The sequence below is a fragment of the Taudactylus pleione genome, unplaced genomic scaffold (assembly GCF_031769625.1).
Source record: "Taudactylus pleione unplaced genomic scaffold, aTauple2 ptg000065l, whole genome shotgun sequence".
Lineage (NCBI taxonomy): Eukaryota > Metazoa > Chordata > Amphibia > Anura > Myobatrachidae > Taudactylus > Taudactylus pleione.
In genome coordinates, this window is record NW_028284467.1 from 13,384,250 (window position 1) to 13,401,408 (window position 17,159).

The window sequence follows — 17,159 nt, forward strand, 5'->3', positions numbered from 1 at the left end:
CAAAGCCACCTGATCACTGGGAAAGGCCGGAATATATGGAGAACTGTGATGTCTTACACCAAAAATCACAGACAACTTTTTGGGCCAGATTCAGAGATTTACGCAAAACCCCAATGTACTGCGCATGTGTAGATCTGATTTTGCAACATCGCTCGCAGTACCCCAAAAACTGACGCATGATTGATACGCTGCTGGCGTTTGGGTGCAACGACGGCCCTGCTTTCTGGGGGCATGCTGAAGCCTTGGATGTAGCTTCTCTAGTCCCGGCTGCGTCCTTGGATGTAGCTTCTCTAGTCCCTGCAGCATGATTTTGCTGGACATCCTGAGTAACCATCGGATGCCTGTAGTGGACTCTTTTTTTTTTTTTTTTTAACTTAAGACGCTTCCTGCGGCTTTTGCATATTTTAACACAGCGGCGGTGCCACTAAATCTATGAAGCATACTTGCCGACTTGCAGCTCCCCTCCTTCCGGGAGGGAACGGTCGGGCTTCTACGGCTCTGGGCCATGGCAATGATGCAGTGCTGGGGGTGGAGCTTGGGGTGTGACCACGCAATTGAGTCATTGTGGCCCCACCCCCTCTTCACAATGCAGAGATTAACAGCATTGGGAAGCCGTCTCTCCCCCCCACCCCTGCAGGGCTGTATGTATGGTGGGGATGTGAGCAGATGCAAGGAGGTGGCCAGGAAATTTGCCTACTTTTCCGAGGGGCCGGGAGAACCACCCAATTTTTCGGACTCCCGGCCATCCCGGGAGAGTAGACATGTATGCTTGGAAGCAGTCCCCTTTATATCTAGGTGCCACATAAGAAACTTTTTGGTGTATTGTATATGGGATGAAATTTTTTTTTATACTGGATTAGTTCATCTCTAAAATGCTCCATAGCATCCTATACAATTTTTATATATTTGAATGCATGCATTTGTCTGGAAAAGGGGAACATCATGAAACAATAATAGTCATTATATGAGATTCTGAATGTGTGCAGTATTTATTGGAAAAGCAATGAGAAAAGGCAAAGGGCCCTCTATTTGTAGGACAGTGCCAAACTTTAAAGAACTATTTTTGATCAATAATACTGATCTTGCACAGTCAAGAAGTATATCTAGTTAGTTCAACAAGTGTGGTAACTTGAACATAGGCCTAGAAACCAAAATTATGACAAAAGTCATCAAGATCCCAAATACATAAAGGAGAACTACATGTACAGGAGAAAGATTTAATTTCAGTTTAGAATATTTATTCAGTAAACAGAGCAAATAGGCTTAATCAAAACCTAGTAGTATTGATCTGAACAAGCTATATTTGGAATAACAGCATTGCTTCATTTACTAGGGCAGAAGTGTACAAGTGCACCGAGAACTCAAGGGAAGTCAAAGGACAAAATGTAATAGGGTGAGAGTTTAGAAAATGAGAGAGAAAACTCTAACACTTTTAAACTCAACCAATGTAATAGTCACAGAACATGCAAACTCGCATGTTTTTCAGACTCCAAAAACTCTCAAGATTTAAACTGTCATCCAGGTGTTTCCTGTATTGAAAAAACAACTCGATCAATGTATTAGTGCGAGAGTTTTACTGCTAAACTGTCACATTGTCTAAACTCTCACCCTATTACATTTGGCCCCAAATATCTGTTTTCAAGTACCCTGATTGTGAACACTGCACTGACGCTGAACAGTTAATCACCACTAAATCAGACTGGTCATTTCCAAAGCGTACCTGGGGGTGTGCAGGCATCCGCAGGAGATTGCACAAACGTTGACCGTCTTTTGGTTGGCATGGGCAAAGCCATCTTCTGTTCTTTATGTTTTGCCAATGCAGCCTGGACTGCTTCTGTGTGGATATCTGTAAGTGAAAATGTATGTGAAAACCATTTCTGTAAACGTGCCATTATTGCTCAGAAACATAAGTGCAGTGAGCATCCACTTTATCCCACATCCAAGACCAAACTGAAACACTATAACATGGCCAAAAAGAACTAACTTTATTACATGTGATATCCTCCTTAGTGAATAATATAAACAGTTGGTGGATGGGTGGGGGATACATGTGCATTCTCTGGCCATGATTCACCGAGTGCTGGAAACACCTCTGCAAGGTAATTAATATTAATGGTTGTGAAAACATAAACAGTGCAGTATTGTTACAGGATCATCATTCACAGCCAGTATGTTCTGTGTAGCATTAGCTATGTATCACCACACAAGCAGCTAACAAACTGTAGGTGGTCCTACTCAATCCAGTGGAATGGGCACATTAATAGCAGCGCTAATCCATCTGCTTCTAGAGTCAAGTGAACTGACAATGTAATAAAAAGAAGACAATATCAATTTAGGATCTTAGGTAAAAAAATATGATCTCTTAGAATTTTACTATGACCTTGAGCTTACGTTAAATTATTAAAAGGCGAAAAGACTTGTTTCAAAAAAAGAGCATAATTTACATTCCTTCAGAAAAACTTGCAGGATGTAATAGACAATATTTTAGACTTAGTTAAATAGAACAATACAAATCATAATAATAAAACTGTTAAAAGTACACCAGGCTGACACGTGCAGCCTATATTATTATGTCCCGAGATTTGATCACTTAGGTGAAACAAGATGAGCTCAGAGGAGAGAGTTCTGCTGTGTGTGACCAATCAAGTCATCAGGAACTCAACAGACTGCACCATATTTTGAAAAATGAAAGCACTAAGGGGGATGCAGTCAGGAAGCCGACAGTTGAATGCCGACCGCCGGTTTCCCGACTGTCTAATCCTGGCAGGGGTCTAATGATAGGCGTCGAAATCCCGACGCCTATCATTATCCCTACGCCGGGAGCCCGACGCCCAGCATACCGAATGAAGGTAAGCTGGGTGGGGAGCGCGGACAGCTGCAAGGGGGGAGGGTTAGGTTAGGGGCTCCCGGGGGGGACTTAGGGTTAAGCACCCCCCCCAGAATGTTAGGGTTAGGCTAGGAGCAGGGGGGTTAGGCAACCCCCCTGGGAGACTTCGGTTTAGGCTGCGGGGACGGAGAGGGTTAGGTTTAGGCACTAGGGACGAGATTAGGCACCCCTAAGGAAGGGTTAAGGAGGGGGGGCAGAGTTAGTTCTACTTACCAAAATCCCATCAGGATCCTCACTGCTGCCGGTCTTCCTGCGTAGGGATTTGAACCTGCCGGCCGCAACATACTGATTCCAGCAATGGAGTGAAGGTGCTTGCATTTCAAACTTATCCTGCTCACAAATCTAGAGTGTCCGGGATACTGCACTTAGGCACAATAGGGGAAGGAGGTGACCTACAATTTTAATTTCGTGTTAGGTGTCAATATGTTTTTTGATTGCTACAAACAACCAACAAACATGTTTACAAAATGGCCTGGAAAGAGATAGCGTTATAGTAGGTTTGACAGTGTAGGTCTTTTAGAGGAAATAAAAGATTTTAACTTTGTTACCTGAGCGATACCGTTCATCTCGAGCACCTCCAGACCTGGCTCTATGGTATTTGGAGGATGACTGTGGGACAGCGGCAGGAGATCCAGTTGCGGTTTGGTTTCGATGGTCCTTCTGCAGGGCTGGGTCAACACCTATAAAGAAGGAATAATAATGAATGTTGGCACTCATGTGCAGGACCTCTATTTGTAGGAAAAACAAGACTAAAAACCATTACTCTGTAGGGATTTAGTGGCAGCTAGCACAATAATCAAAACAAGCCACTTGTAGCCAGCTGCCTGATAGTGAGTTAAGGTTTGAGGCAATTTGTTTTTCAGAAACAGAACTATCATTTGAATTCTTAAAGGAGATAGAATGAATTTAATATATCCAAAAATAGACACATTAGACACTTGACCATTCTCTTATTATGCAAATGCTTCAATCCCTAGGTCTTTAGGACGGGATGCAGTCAGGTTACACTGACAGCCCGACAGGGGACTAAAGAGAGGCGTCGAAATCCTGACACCCGGCGTACCGAACAAAGGTAATCCGGGTGTCTTAGGTTCTAGCCGCGGGGAAGAGGGTTAGGTTTAGGGACCCCCAGGGGGACTTCAGGTTAGGTACCCCCCGGGAGGGTTAGGTTTAGGGTGCAGGGAGTGGGGGTTAGGCTTAGGCACTAACGTGGGGAGGTTAGGGTTAGGCACTAGAGGGGGGAGGTTAGGGTTAGGAAACACTATTCAGCCGCCGGCATTACATACCGAATCCCTTTAGGACACTGTCCTATTCTTGTTCTCATCCTACTTATAAAAACACTCTTCTAGCGTTCATTTCTCTCTATTCCTATCTGCTCTCCGTGGATGAAATCCAAATGTACTTATCCTCTCCAGACCCCTCACCATGTGTTGATCTGCATTACTGAACATCTTCCTGCCATTTCATTGTGGATATCATCACCACCTTAAACTCAATCTTTCAAAAACAGAATTAATAATATTGCCACCGGCCAACAAAAGTTACTGACCTGACATCTTTACTTCTGTTGACAATACACCCTACCCTTCAAGTTCACTGCCTAGGAGTTACCCTGGACACAGAACTGTACTGTGTTCCCGACATTCAGCCTGTATCCAAATCCTATTGCATGCATGCATACATACATACATACATACAAGAAACATCTCCAGAATACGACCATATCTCACGCAAGCACTGTAAAAACTTGAATTCATACAGTTTTACCGGTCTTCCCTTGGAAAGACTACACTTTATTTTGAATGCAGGTGTATATAGATTAACGTCATAAAACATTTTTCTACTGCTGCGCCATGCTGTCAGTCTCTATTTTACTGAATAGAAAAATATTTCTACTTGCAAATAAAGCTATCAACAAAACTACACTGACATACATCTCTACACCTTCTCAGCTACCCATCTGCTCTGTGCAAAATCTGTCTGACAGGAGGAAACTGGAAGCACCAGGGATAAAGGCAAATAAAATAATTTCCATTATTGTAGATAACAATGATTAGAGGAAAAATGAAAATATAATAATGTAAATCCACAGTATCACATGTTAAAAATCAGACATAAAAATGAAGTGTTATTTTTAAATCATTTGTATTTTTAATTCTTTTTCTAACCATTGTTGTCTACAATAGTGAAAATGATTGTTATTTACATTTTGTTTATCCATGATGATAGTGAGTTGTAATCCAGCTAATAAATCATTACATTATCATCAGTTTGTTGTTGGGTCATCCCTTATTTGCCAATTGGAGCCCACGTTTGGGTAAGAGGGTGTCTGACCACTTACATCTTAAGTGCTGACACTACCTTTAACAGTCCCATATTGCTGGGATCCCATTTATGGAGAGTAAGGGATTAGTTTTGCATAGCCGAAGTGTCACAATAAAATTTTGATCAACAAAGTGCCCTTCTCAGCCACGGAGGCACTGTCCTGTTATCAATTCTATTCCCTTTGGGTTTAGTTAGGAACCCCACTAGTTCTCCTTAGGTCGCAAAAATTGGGCACCCGTTGGTGCTACCCCTGTATTAATTTTTACATGATACTATAGGGTGCCATGCTTCAAGAAAGTTTGACTAATGTTTAGGCTAATTAATTTAATTGTAATGTACCTTTCTGTATCATTAATGTTTCTCATCGGGAGTGTGCACTTACTTCTTCTGTCATGCTTTCCCGGTCAGCAAATCATTAGCATGGCGACACTATGTAGAACAGCAGGTCCATGTCACAGCCTCAGTCATGCTCTGGGCACACATGGGTCAATTTACTAAGCATTGGATGGAGATAAGGTGCCAGCCAACCAGCTCCTAACTGCCATGTCACAGACTGTTTGAAAAATGACAGTTAGGAGCTCATTGGCTGGTACCTTATCTTCGTTCACATTATCTCCATCCAAGGCTTAGTAAATAGACCACACAGTACCTCTATCCCTCCCTTGCACAAAAGGGAATTCCTCAACTGAGCCATAACCTCTATTACCTAAGCTTCACATCAAATGTAGTATGCTTAAAAGGAGAGAGAGCTGGCTGATTGGTGGAGGAATTATTGCATGCCAAAACGAGAGGGAGCACTGTGTGACCAATATATTCAGTCGGCTCTGTGAACAAGCCATGCGGAATAAGAGCTTAACTGACCAATTCAATATTATACCTACATCAATAGGAAGCGCTGTACATTGCAGGCATGCCCTAAATTGTGCCTGTTCTCTGTGCACTCTAGGAGGCAGGACTTGTCTTTTTTTTGTTCCTCCAACCATTCAAATATGAGAGAAATATTTACAACAATACTCATGTATCGGATTGGTTGGTTCAACTATTTAGATGGTTTAGTCTAGGAGACATTGATACAGTGCTGGCAATTCAACTACCCTGTGAATTTTATCCTCTAGCCCCGAGGTTCCCAAACTCGGTCCTCAAGGCGCCCTAACAGTCCAGGTTTTAAGGATATCCATGCTGGACCACAAGTGACTTAGGGCTTGATTGCACTACCGATCGCAACTGTGAATGCAATAGCGATTACGCACGCAGTTACATTGCGGATATGCTACTCCACTACGATTGCTATGCCGTCGCAGCACAACATAAGAACGCCCACCTTACACAAATCTGTAATCCTAGCAAGACTGCGAAACCATCTGTACCATCACAGCCTCACGCACACTTGTGCAAGCTCTGACCTTACTCAGGAATTGCTAACGTCATCACATGCTAGGAGTCCTTCGGCTACGTAAGGCATCGCAGTGGATAATTTATGCTTTCCCATGCAACGGTATTCAAACGCACTGGCACGCCTGTGTTTCACCGACCACCCCCCTGTCACCACCCACAAACGGCACATCCTGTCATCCCTCTGCGATGGGTCTGCGTAGTCACTGCAATTGCAGTCCCCGAACGCAGTGGCTGGTTCACGCATGCGCAGTACACAACAATCGGCCGATTGCGTGCGTATTAGCAGTTGAAATCCTTGCTGAATCAGGCCCTTAATTAGTACCTCAGTCAATTTGATTTAACCAGCTGTGCTCAACCATGGATATCTCTAAATCCTGAACTGCTGGGAACCTTTGCTCTAGTCTATGCAATTATCAGCATCCCATTGTATTTTCTATGCTTAGAGATGATCACACAACACTGTACATATTTTTATTAATAGATGATAAAGAAACTATCCCTTCGCTGTCAATTAAAATTCTGTTTCCCTTTGTAAACACAATATGCTTTGCAATATTCTTGTTCAGGTGACCATTTTTCTTACTGACTGCACAGCTATAACCTAGAGGATGCAATGAGGTGATTGTATTATAAGTGTTTTCCAGCAGCCCTGAAATCAGAGCTTGCTCCAGGGACCCAAGTAGTGGGTGGGGGCGTACATAGCCGTAGTCATCTAATAACACGTAAAGAATTATAAACCAAACGTGCATTTTTTTAATCAAAAGGGCCCTACAGAAATTGGAAATCAATAGTTAGAAGTATATTTAGAAACAGAGGATAACGTAATTAAGATTATTATTAACATGTAATAACATAGGACAAGTATATCACACAGTACTTTATAACTGGTTTTCATAGAGTAGAATTAGGAAAGCACCCAGACAGAAGCACAGCAAAGCATTTTAATTACAACTATTTAAGGAGAGCTGAGTTTGGAGACCTTTGCCATTACATTGGAAGTCTTAGTGATGGAGGTGCCTTGGCTCTGGTTTTGCTCCGTAGCCCAATGATTCTGTAATGCCACCCTGCAGTAATAACATACATGCAATTCTCACAATGAAACTCTTGTGTTTCTAGCTGTAAATAAACCGCTAAGATTACTGCAGTAAAAAAAACTTTAAAGAAAAAAACAACCAACCAACAACTTAGTATTCACACGCTCTCTGCTATACAACAAGCACACAGCAGAGACATGAGTGACTGTATGTGCACTTAAGGAACTTTGGAGGACATGCAAATCACGCTAAAATAATATTTAGAAAGCAGCTTGGTCACTAGTTATATTAACCCAGACTATAATCTGGCTGCCTACTATTTGTGGATGTAACAGGTCCAAGGTCCACTTCGAGAGTCACAGATCACACACGGTGATATACCCTACACGTCCCTCACTGACCTTTAGCTGCCTTTTGTTTCGCCTCCCTGTTCTCTATTCTATTCATGTTGCTCCAGCAGAAGTCATCTTAAAGAACTAGTTTGAGGAAGTGTTTTAATTTATCTTCACACAGCACATGAACTTCCTTCCGCTACAAACACACACTGTTGATCAACATACCACATACGTTCTAGTTCTGAAACTAAACCTATGCTACACAACTGTGAGTCTGTACCATCTCATTTATTATTAATAGGTTTCAAGTTAAAATGGTTACTTGTTGCCACATTATAATAAAAAAACTTGTTAAAGGGGATCTTTATTTTTATTTTTTTTAAATAGTACATAATGTCTGCAGTTATCATCTACATATTCCCATACTGTGATATCTGAAAAGAGACATGGAAAACCATAAGACCACCATAAGAAGGAAATGTCCAACACTCTGTATTATGTATCGAACATACTGATGTTTTTGATTTGCATTTTACACAATCTGACACTAGATACCATCTGTCATCATAGACAAAGACATTGTTAATTGTTATAGGTGTTGCAATTTTCTTTTGTAGTTGCCATGGGTAAACGCATCAGGAGTGCCTACAAATGGTAGCAACAAATCATAAGCACCCCACTCTCATTGTGGGTACATACTGGGCGATATTACTGAGCGACTGCACGATTACGACATTGTAATCGTGCAATCGCTCAGTAATCGTGCACAAATTGTGCACTTTTATGTCAGAAACTACCAGCGATGCGCACTCCCGCTGGTCGTTTCCGACATTGTCCATCGCCTGAACATGCAGCACAATCTGACGATAACGACAGATTGGCATGTTCAGGAATGATGGATAGTGCCTGCACTGAATGACTGATCGTTCAGTGCAGACACTACAGGGGATCAGGAACGATGGTACGATTACAATGTCGTAATCGTACTGTCTTTCCTGATCTCCTAGTGTGTACGCACCTTCACTCCCTCCTCCTACCAACCAACATGAATTCTATCACTCTGTTCCCTTCAGTCACTGAATCAGCAGCTTCAAGTTGTGGTGCACGTGTACCCTTCATATAGGAAACCAGCAGAAAGGTACAGCTCAGCCATATTCAGTGGTCCAGGTAAGTACTCTCGAGGGGAGAATGGTAATCTGTACTTTAGTGGTCGCCAGACTGAACTCTATGTTATCAACTCAATTAGCTGTGAGTAAGTGCAGCTATATTTGCAGCCACATAGGGCTGTGTACAAAAATCCATGAGTCTGTGGAGAGATCAGGCCTCGAGTTGAAGTGTCGTTTGCAGCGTTTCCACGCCGTCACAATGGCAACAGGCACACCTCGCAGGTAATTTTATTGAGCCAAAATGTATATTATAAGATGGTCACAGACCATAGTCCGTCAATTATACAGTAATTACACATCAAGACTCTCAATGACTTATAGGGCCTAAAGTCAGAGTAAACATTATGGTCAGGGTTAGGTCTAACCAAAAACATTCCAAAATAAACAGCATAAATTAAACCCCAGCAAGGTCTACACAAAACGGCCCCAAAACCGATCACTCCCATAAATTTAAAGCAACAATAACATAAGGCATACCCTTTTTTTTTTTTTATACCTAACAATATGAAATGTACCAGGCTCTTAGGATGTATGGTGCAGGCAGACAATAACTAATACAGTAGCAGTCGTCTTATCCATTACATAAACACTATACTAGACAAATGTTGACTTTATTAGTAGAAATACAAACAAGGTTAAAACCACATATGAAGCCTCATTTTATATATACACACAGCCAGAATCTAGTTTACTCCTGAACTACCTCCTACTGGAAGACGGGATTCTGCCTTTAGCCAGAGCAAAATGTAGATAGTTTTCCAAGGTTTCTGCTGTGTCTTTAACACAGAATTGATAAATCAATGCATTTTGCCACTCTATAATGTTTGCAGAAAAAAGTGAATGGGAGAAAATCATTCGTAGATGGAGCTTTTAAAATAATATAATTTAACAGGTTCTTAGGGACGTCTTGGAGGGCCTTGGTTAACCTACATACATACAGTACATACATACCACAATCCTAAATCCACAATATGGTGAACACACAGAAATGAAATGGCTGAGGTAAAGAAAAATATTAAACAGCATAATTTACAATATACCTACTGTGATAACTTGGGGTAATTAGCTCGGTAGATTGGGGTCAGTGGTGCAGTGATTAGGTTCACACATGGCATTCCAGTAAAATAAAGAAAATGGTGCTTTACTTGAGCATGGTAATCAGGAAAAAAAAATAGAAAATAACAAACAACCTCGCCCTCTCTTAGGGCACTAGCTCACTTCTTGAACCCTCTCTATCAAGGTGCAGCTAGTCTGCCAATAAGTCTCTGCCTGCTTCTCTGCAGGTCTATTGCTGGCTACAGCCTGGCTTGGCTTGCACAGCTATACAAACACCATTAGTCTTTGTGGCCTTCCCTGTATCCTCCAGGTATACAGTAGGCCCTGGCTTCCTCAGCCTGCAGCCCAGCTGCTTCAATGTCACACAGTCAGAGGTTTATGGTCCCTCCTTGCCTCCTGCAAGGTCCAGCACAGGCCTCCTGACCCCCAATGGCACGCTTAGCTTCACTGGGCTCTCTGGCTGCCACAGTCCCACATAGACCGTTTTCAACAGCACCATGACTGGTCTCCCTTCTCATTAGCCCACACCTGAGATCTCTCCACAAGGCACTCACAGGTGTATCACAACTCAGTATTAATACCCTGTGTGGGAGGATCTCTCCAACCCGACACAGAATCTGCTGCTCACCAACGCCATCTCTGGTGACACTGCCACACTACCTGAATGTAAAAGCAGGCAATATCCCCAATCCGGTTAGGTATGGGATGCTCAGAATACTGATAGAGGCATCTTGACAGTTAGAATCCTGATTCAAGCAGGTAAGTGCCCTTACCCTAACCCTCCACCGCTGCAGCTTAACCTGTAACCCTAAACCTCCCCCTACCCATAATACTTACCGTCGAGATGCTGGTGGTCGAAATTCTGTAGCCGGGATTCCAGCAGCTGTCAGGATTCCAATGCTGGAATTATGAGCGCCGGCATACCAACTGCCAAGATCGTAACCACATCCCCCCCCGATGCACTGAAAACAAACCACAATCTAGGCCAGTGTTTCCCAAACTCATTCCTCAGTGAGACTTAAGGTGGCCATACACTGTGAGATTCAAAAGTTGGTCAGATCAGTTGTACAATGTCCCTTGAAAATTTCTTCCCTTTCGATACAGGACTATTTGTATTTAAAATGCAACTATTTGACATAAAACCATACGATTTGATCGATCATATCACATAATGTGTGTCAATTCCTACACGATCAGTTGAGATCTCTCTGCAAAACCATCTGACCTGCGATCCAAGTAGACGACGGCGGGGACGCGCATCAGGGTCGCAGAAGACTCAAAATACAACTATTTTCATTGGTTCCTGCAGGTATCTAATCATTTCAGAAAAAAAAACTTTGTAGGTACCTAATGCTGGGCACACACGGCCAGATAAAATATCTGTCAGACCGACAGACATTTTATCTGGCAGCCTGCCAGCCGCAGATGTCGCCGGCATACACTGAGATTTCTCTCACGGTGTATCAGCCCGACATCCGCGCTCCACCCCGGGGGAGGAGACATTTCCCTGTTCCTTCCGTAGGAAGGAACCAGGAATTTTCTGTCTGTCGGCCGCGGCTGGGCATACACTGCCCGATGCGGCCGACAGTTTACCGGTAAATATTGCATCGGATGGGCATGCTGGACAATCCGGCTTGCCCGACCGCGCAATATTTAATCCTCGGCCGCCCCCCCACACGCTACAATTATCGGGGTGATCCGCCGATACCAGGCGGATCGCCCCGATAATTGTAGCGTGTATGGCCAGCATAAGGTATATAAATCCAGCAAATTGTTACAAAATTGAAAAATATGAGATATGGTAAGAACTTACCCTAGTTGATTTCTACGAAGTCCATAGGGTTCCACAGGATACCTTGGGGTATAGGCGATGGCGGCAGACATCCAGGCACCACAGAGTTAAATTTTCAGCCTCCCAGGATGCACTGGGGTCCCTCTCCTATACCCCGTCCCCGAGCCTCAGGCCACTCAGTTTCGTAACAAGCCATAGGCCGGAGCAGGAGCAAAAAAAGAGAGAGAAGACAGTCTGGAACACACAAGAATCACATTCTCACCAGAAGGAGATGGAGAAACCGGTGACCAGATCAAAGCCCATCTGCAGTACAGGTGCGACAGGGCGGGAGTCCTGTGGAACCCTATGGACTTCGTAGAAATAGAGATAACAAGGGTAAGTTCTTACCATATCTCATATTTTCTACTTCAGGGTCCATAGGGTAACCACAGGATACCTTGGGGATGTCCCAAAGCAGTATCCTTTAAGGGTGGGGACGCTCCTGTGCTGTAAGAGAATCCGCCGCCCGAAGGAAGCATCCTGAGAGGCGAAGGTATCAAAAGCATAATACCTTACAAAAATATGGACAGATGCCCACGTGGCTGCCAATCACCGCTGAGGCGCCACGTCGAGCTGCCCACGAAGGACCCACCGACCTAGTGGAAGAGCTTTAATAGAGGATGGAACAGGAAGACCTGTGAATCCATCCTGCCAAAGTTAGCGTAGTGGCAGGCCAACCCTTTTTTATGGAAACCAGAAAGGATAAAACCGAGAGTCTGATTTCCTAAATGGACTGGTACGGTCAACTTAAATTCTTAGCGCCCGTACCACAGCCAAATAGGCCTCACCAGCAGACAGGACTGGGGAAGTAAAGGCAAGCACTGCCCTGTTCCTAGGAAAGATGAGAAAAAGGGAGGTCTACATGACAGAGCCTCCCATTCTGAGATCCTACTGGCCAAATTAAGAGCCAGAAGGAATACAGTCCTAGCCGTAAGCCATTTGAAATCCACTGAGCCCAGTGGATCAAATGGCGGTCCTCAGAGAGCCCTAAGGACCACAGCCAAATCCCAAGGAGCCACAGGTGGAACAAAGGGATGCTGAATTTAACGTACACCCTGCACAAAGGTGCGGACATCAGGAAGAGTAGCAATCCTACACTGAAACCATACTAACAGGGCAGAAACCTGCACCTTCAGGTAAGCAAGGCGAAGACCGTTATCTAAGCCCACCTGTAGGAAAGCCAACCTCTGGATATCCGGAATACCCGAGGAGCCTAGCCTCTAGGGCGACACAACTGAAAGAAAGTATACCATACCGAATGGCAAATTCTTGCAGATAAAAGCTTCCGAGCTCTTAGCATGGACAGAGCCCCTGTTAACTATAGAGCTGGAAAAACTCCTAGACCTTAAGAGGGCAGTCTCCACCGCCACACTGTCAAGGACAGACAACCCAGGTCTGGGTATCAGCCAGGATCCTGAGACAACAGGTCCAGGCGTAGAGTCAACAGCTTCGGAGTGTTAACTGAGAGGCTCCGAAGATCTGAATAATAGTGCCATCTGGCCTACGCTGAAGCCATCAGCAGGAGCGTGCCTCCTTCTTGCTATTACTGGAGGAAGAAGGGATAACGAAGGGACGAGGTACACAACTTGGAAGGTCCACTGGACCTACCTACGTCTATCAGAAGAGTCTCATCTCTGAAAGGCTCCACTTGTTCACCAGAAGATTGAACACCTCCTGATAAAGAGGACATTTCCCTGAATGCACGTCTTGACGGCTGAGAAAGTCTGCTTTCCATCTGAGGATTCCTGAATGAACACTGCTGATGACGGCAGGGATATAGCCTTCCACCCAAGCCAGAATTCGGGACACCACTGTTAGTGTCGCCTGACTTCGGGAACCTCCTAGGTGGTTTACATAAGCCATCATGATGGCGTTGTCAGACTGTACCTGCACGGTATTTCCGTGGAGGACCTGTCCTGCATGCTGGAGAACCTTGAATACTGCTCAGAGTTCTCAGATGTTTATGGGAAGCGCAAAAACTACTGGTGTCCACCTGCCCTGGAACAAGTGTGGACCCGTCACTGCTTCCCAACCACGGATACTGGCGTCCGTCGTCAGAAGGACCCTGTCCGCAATCCCAAAGGGGGTGCCCCTTGTTTAGGTGAGCTTTTCGCAGCCACCAGGCCAGAGAGAGACAAACCTCCGGGGAAAGCCTATTGACTTTATCCTATGGGGCAACCCATCCCATCCGGAGAGGATCAAGTTTTTCAGAGGTTTAGAGTGAAGCTGGGTACTCTCCACCATGTCGAACAGCGACACACTGGAACCCAGGAACCACATTGCCAAGTGAATAGACACTCGGCGACTCTGCAGGCAACTGCGTACCTTTGCCTGTAATGCAGAGATCTTTTCCTCTATCACAAAGATCCTCAGATGTTGGGATATGGAGCATCCTCTGTGAAGAATCAGAGAGGACCATTTCCAGTTTATCAGTCAGCCCTAACGTAGCAACACAGATATTGTCCGTTGCATATGGCACTGTAGTATCTCTGGAGACCGTGGTAATAACAGGAGGTCACCCGGATAGGGTAACAAGCGGACCCCTTGCATCCGCAGGTGGGCTGCCATAACTACCATGACCCTGGTAAACCGTGAGGCGCGGAGGCCAGACCAAGGGGCAATGCCAGAAACTGGAAATGCTTATCGACCACTGCAAACCTGAGGAAAACACTGGTGTGCTAACAAAAGAGGGATATTCAGGTAGTCACCCTGAATATATCCAACGACACCACAAAATTACCAGGCTCCATTGAATGATGGAATGCAGGGTCCCCCTCCCGAACCGAGGAACCCTTAGGAATTTGTTGAAGGATTCGAGGTTGAGAATGTCCTGGTAAGACCCATTGGGTGTCAGTAACAGAAAGGCGTATAAGGCGTAATACCTCGTTCCCCTTTGGGGCAACGGAATAGGTACTGTAACTCCTGCCTGGAGCATAGAGTGTAACACCCTCAAAAATTACAGGGCCTTGTCCTGAATTGACAGAAGACCTATAACGAAAAACCGTCTGGGAGGCTTTTACCGGGAGGAGAGGACATACCTTCAAGAAAATAATTCTCTTACCCCAGTGTCCGTGGTGGTCAGACACCAGCACTGGGCAAACTGGAGAAGCCGGCCTCCAACTCTGGGGGCTCCCGAGAGGAGGCCCATCCCGTGAGGCTGAAGGCTTATAGTCCAACTTGGGAGTAGGACATTTTGTACTCCAAGCCTGTTCTTATGTCTGAGCAGATTTCCTGGCTACTGACTGTCTTGGAAAGCTGTATTTTAGACTTACCCTGGCCTCACAGGGCCGAAAAGACAAAGCCCCATACCCTGATGGGACTGTAGCCGATGGCAGACACGCAGACATAGCTGCTGCCTGCAGGGCCACAATTGCGTCCAGACGAGGGCCAAACAGGACTTGTCCCGTAAAAGGTAAAGCATTCCAAATGGAATCTGCGTCCGCTTTCCAAGAGCGCAACCACAGGGAGCGGCAAGCCGCTACTGCTGCCGAGGAGATTCTGGAAAGGAGTAGGCTATATGTAAGACCGTCTCATTAAGAACGTGGCAAAGTCTCTGAGAATTTGCCACTATCCACCTACTCTGCTGGAAAGTCAGTGTGCAGAGATCCAGTTACCTACTCAGCGTTCCATGGCTCTGTCCCCCCAGCACACGGCCATAGCCGGTCTGGAAGACCCTCCAGCAAGGGAATATTGGATTTTAGATATATTTGCACCTTGCAATCTGGAACCTCCCTCAAAGAGGACCTGGAGGGCATGGGCAACGTAGCACTCCTCACTAGGCGTGTAACATGAGAATCTACCCGTAAAGGTAACTCCCATTCGGAAATGTAATTATCCGCAAAAGGGGTATGCAAAAGGTCAACCGTTTTTGAGGCTGGAACCGCTTACCCGGATTTTCCACGCCTCCTCTAAATGATCCACCTGACCAGATAGAGGAATTACAGTGGCAACACCCTTATCCTTAAATAAGGCATATTTGGATTTAGCCACGGGGGATATGTAATAACCAAAGCCGCACGGACTGCCCGTATAAGGCCAGGTATAAAGACTTTAGGCCCAGACTACGCCTCCTTTGCACTAAGGGGCTCGTGTCTGAAAAAGTCAATAATGTCACCGTAATCAGACGTCATGTCTTTACCTGTCTGAGACCCGAAAGGCCGTTTAGAAGGCCGAAATGGTGACTCCCCCTGTAAAACGTCCATCAGGTGCTATACCATTTGGACACTAAATTCACCCACACAGGCTCCTGCGAGACCTGGGGGGGCGAAAAACAGGATACACTGGGGTACCATCAACTGTCCAGGGACCCCTGCATGTGATTAGACCACCACAGGCTGCGATAACCCCTATGGGGAAACGCAGGGGGCGTTGCCCACAAGGGCTGTAAGCATCTTAGCCAGCCGAGGGCGGTCCCCTTTTTTTGTGCAGGCACAGTGACAGAAATGAGGCGTGATATATAATACAACATGCCCTCCATAAACCCTCAGCGTCTACATATCCCTCCGCTAACTGCACATGATATCAGTACATTATAGCTGGAAGAGGATATCCTCGTTCACTTTCAGACATGAGGAGTGTGAACGGAGCGTATGTGACCTCCCACACAGAAAAACCACGTTTACTGTGAGGTAATAAACACCCTGCAACACCGCACCGCAAGGGCTGTGGCAGAAGAACAGGGATAGGAAAAAGGCTGACAGTCAGAAATGAAAGTACAGGCAACAGCGCTAGCATTTAAGTCACATACAATGCATAGATAACATCCTGCATTACAAGCACTGCGATCAACTACACAGACCAGAGCCTGGTTGGAAACAGTGCTGCATACACTGACCTTAATTGAAGGAGAGGTATGCGGGGGACCCGGACCGCAATGGCATCTGTGTCAGCTTCCAGCAGCGTTTGCCATCCCCAGCACATGTAGTGAGAAAATGGCCACCGAGGAGCAGAGAGAAGGCGGGCCCGGGGGAAGAGCGCTGACACAACCCGCTCAGACCGCTGTGGAATGGCACTGTGCAGCGGGGGAGACGCCGGCTGTGAGACAGGGAAGGCGTTCTCCCCTGGCCTGCTATTAACCCCTGGGACGCCGCGCTGTACCGCACATGCTGCGGTCCGCTGTCCCTGGTGGTC

General features: G+C 45.4%; 1 protein-coding gene across 1 annotated transcript in view; it reads right to left on the reverse strand.

Annotated features, from left to right (window-relative positions):
* The window catches only part of DIP2B (DIP2 acetate--CoA ligase B (putative)), a 258,999-nt gene that overhangs the window by 84,317 nt on the left and 157,523 nt on the right, over nt 1–17,159 (reverse strand). The window contains exons 3-4 of the mRNA XM_088465945.1: nt 3,436–3,567; nt 1,721–1,846 (exon numbers count right to left, since the gene is read on the reverse strand). Of these exons, the coding sequence (XP_088322071.1) occupies nt 1,721–1,846; nt 3,436–3,567 (258 nt within the window). The remainder of the gene's footprint in view (nt 1–1,720; nt 1,847–3,435; nt 3,568–17,159) is intronic.